At 33.3% G+C, this 2,838-nt stretch overlaps 1 protein-coding gene across 1 annotated transcript; it reads left to right on the top strand.

Moving 5' to 3' along the window:
- Nucleotides 1-222: 222 nt before the first annotated feature.
- On the top strand, nucleotides 223-2,611 carry LOC139872807 (uncharacterized). Its single transcript, XM_071860733.1, has 2 exons — nucleotides 223-460; nucleotides 994-2,611. The coding sequence occupies exons 1-2, from the start codon at nucleotides 347-349 to the stop codon at nucleotides 2,089-2,091; spliced, it is 1,212 nt and encodes a 403-aa protein (XP_071716834.1). The 5' UTR covers nucleotides 223-346; the 3' UTR covers nucleotides 2,092-2,611.
- The last annotated feature ends 227 nt before the right edge of the window (nucleotides 2,612-2,838 follow it).

Raw genomic sequence — 2,838 nt, 5'->3', positions numbered from 1 at the left:
AGAAACGGCTTCCTTGTAGAAAGAGTGTCCCATTTAACGTTTTAAAGTTTAAACCCACAATCACACACTCTATTATTCTTTACCTATACATATACATACAGACCATCTGTATCTGTATCTATATCATACGGAGTATCTATCTATATTTAAATTTAATAATAACACCTCACGACAGCCTATTTACATATCCCCAATGTTCTTCTAATCTATCTGTAATTTGTTTGATTTATAATTATAATTCCCTCAATCAACAACGGTTTATTATTGTTAATTGAGCTATTCATATTTTCAATTACCACTCTCAGTTTCACGAATTGGGTTTAATTGGGTTTTAAGTGATTTGAATATGGCGTTTATTAGTTTATCAAATTTCTTTGATAAAGTGTATTTGATGGCGGAAGGTGGATCTCGTTATTGTTCTAAAAAATCAGATGATATATGTGGTGATATCTGTAATGAGGTAAAGTTTAATCTCAATCTATTTCAGTTAATCATAACAGAATTTATGATTTTGAATTTTTGATATATGCATTGCTATGTGAAGTTGATAATTGATCTTTAATTTTTAGAATAATCATTTATTAAAGTTAGGTAGTTTTTTGTATGGGAATTGAAATTTCCACATATCAAATTATTCGTACCACCACAAACTATGCATTAATAAGATGTACTGTACAATTCAATAATGCATGTTTTTTTGTGGAAGGAGTAATTTGGATCTCATTTCCACCTGTATGGTATTTATAAATTTTTTGTTGAATAAGCTAAAACCTAAAGAAAAATGTAATTTTTAGGGGAAAGTTTGTACCTTTTTTATTCAAGAAAAGTTTATATTATGTTATATAGTTAAAAATATACAAAACTGTAAATTATATCAGGATGGTATACTTCTAGTGTTATTTATATTTTTGATATCCCTCATCATAAATTGATTAATTTCAGCTAAGTAATTAAATTTGTAATCTTTAACCAAAATATGCAATTGATTTGCAGGATTCAGGAAGATCTACAACAATGTCAAGAGTACGGTGTATTCTTCGCGGTCTAGATTTGAAGATACTTGTCTTTTTGTTTGTGTTAGTCCCAATTGTGGTACTTAATTTGTATGTTCATGGGCAGAAAATATCATACTTTTTACGCCCATTATGGGAATCACCACCAAAACCGTTTCACGAAATCCCACATTACTATCACGAAAATGTGTCGATGCACAATCTTTGTAGGCTTCACGGTTGGGGAACTCGTGAGTTCCCTAGGCGTGTTTTTGATGCGGTTTTGTTTAGTAATGAAGTGGACCTTCTTACAATAAGATGGCATGAATTGTACCCTTATGTAACCGAGTTTGTACTCCTAGAATCAAACTCAACTTTCACAGGGTTACCTAAGACTTTAGTGTTTGAAAGTCAACGTGATCAATTCAAATTCGTCGAACCAAGGTTGACTTATGGAAAAATTCCCGGGAGATTTCGTAAAGGGGAGAATCCGTTTGTTGAGGAAGCGTATCAAAGACTCGCGTTGGATTATCTTCTGAAAAAAGCAGGGATTCAAGATGATGATTTGTTGATTATGTCCGATATTGATGAGATACCGAGTAGACACACGATTAATCTCTTGAGATGGTGTGATGATATTCCTTCGATTCTTCATCTTCGTCTCAAGAATTATTTATATTCTTTCGAGTTTTTTCTTGATAATAATAGTTGGAGGGCATCGATTCATAGATACCAAACGGGGAAAACACGATACGCTCATTATCGACAGTCGGATGTTGTGTTGGCGGATGCAGGTTGGCATTGTAGCTTTTGTTTTCGCAGAATTAGTGAATTTATTTTCAAAATGAAAGCTTATAGCCATGTTGATAGAGTGAGGTTCAACAAATTTTTGAACCCGAAAAGGGTTCAAAAGGTAATCTGCAGAGGTGCAGATCTGTTTGATATGTTACCCGAAGAGTACACGTTTAAAGATATTATTGGGAAAATGGGACCCATTCCACATTCCTATTCAGCTGTTCATCTTCCCGCTCATCTTCTAGAGAACGCCGATAAGTACAGATTTTTGTTACCAGGAAACTGTGCAAGAGAAAGTGACTAAAATCCATATCAAGAATGTTGTTTTGGGTGTAAAGTTTGGATCTTTGAGGTTTACACACAAAACCCTTGATGGGTTTGACCAAAAGATAGTTGACTCGGACTTATACCTCGATCATTCGTTTAGAAATGTTCGTTTTCTAGGGTGATAGTGTACATAGTCTTCAAATTGGGGATACATATTTTCAAGATTCATCTTCTTCTGCCCCATTTGAGGAGAGGTAATTCAAGAAAATTTGAGATTTCAATTTTGTTTTAGGAAATTTTGAATCTTTGACACACATATATATTTTAAATATATTAATTTAATTCTTGTTGTACAAATAAACTCATGGTTTGTAACTTGGGGTTTGTCCTGTTAATGATAATATCTTTGTAGAGGATTGTTTGTAGCAAAACCCCGAGTGTCTTGTTTGTTTTGTTTACGTCAACTGTCAGCTATGTATATGTATGTATATTAATCAGACATAGAAACAACCGAAGACAGAATGAATCTTGGTATAAAGAGGAATCTGATGCCTTAGTTAGACAATGATTATTTTATGAGGTTGGCATCCCGTCCTTACATTACATATACAGCTTGCTAAATTTGTTCTTAAAGAAATGGCAAATTGACAAGCATGTTATGTTGTCTATGCTTTTGCCTTAGAGAATGGGTTTATGTGCAAATTGAAAATATGAGGTTTGGTCCCTGTTCTTTGTTCCTTATTTCAGGTTCATGGTTCATGGTTTGGTATATGGTCAATCATTT

This window comes from Rutidosis leptorrhynchoides, chromosome 10 (genome assembly GCF_046630445.1).
Source record: "Rutidosis leptorrhynchoides isolate AG116_Rl617_1_P2 chromosome 10, CSIRO_AGI_Rlap_v1, whole genome shotgun sequence".
In the NCBI taxonomy this organism is placed as follows: domain Eukaryota; kingdom Viridiplantae; phylum Streptophyta; class Magnoliopsida; order Asterales; family Asteraceae; genus Rutidosis; species Rutidosis leptorrhynchoides.
The sequence above is the reverse complement of the archived record's forward strand: the minus strand, read 5'-3'. Positions and strand labels throughout refer to the sequence as shown.

Coding starts and splice junctions, on each gene's coding strand:
- LOC139872807 (XM_071860733.1), top strand. CDS start 347: ATGGCGTTTATTAGTTTATCAAATTTCTTTGATAAAGTGTATTTGATG. Junction 461..993: donor GTGGTGATATCTGTAATGAG/GTAAAGTTTAAT, acceptor ATTGATTTGCAG/GATTCAGGAAGATCTACAAC.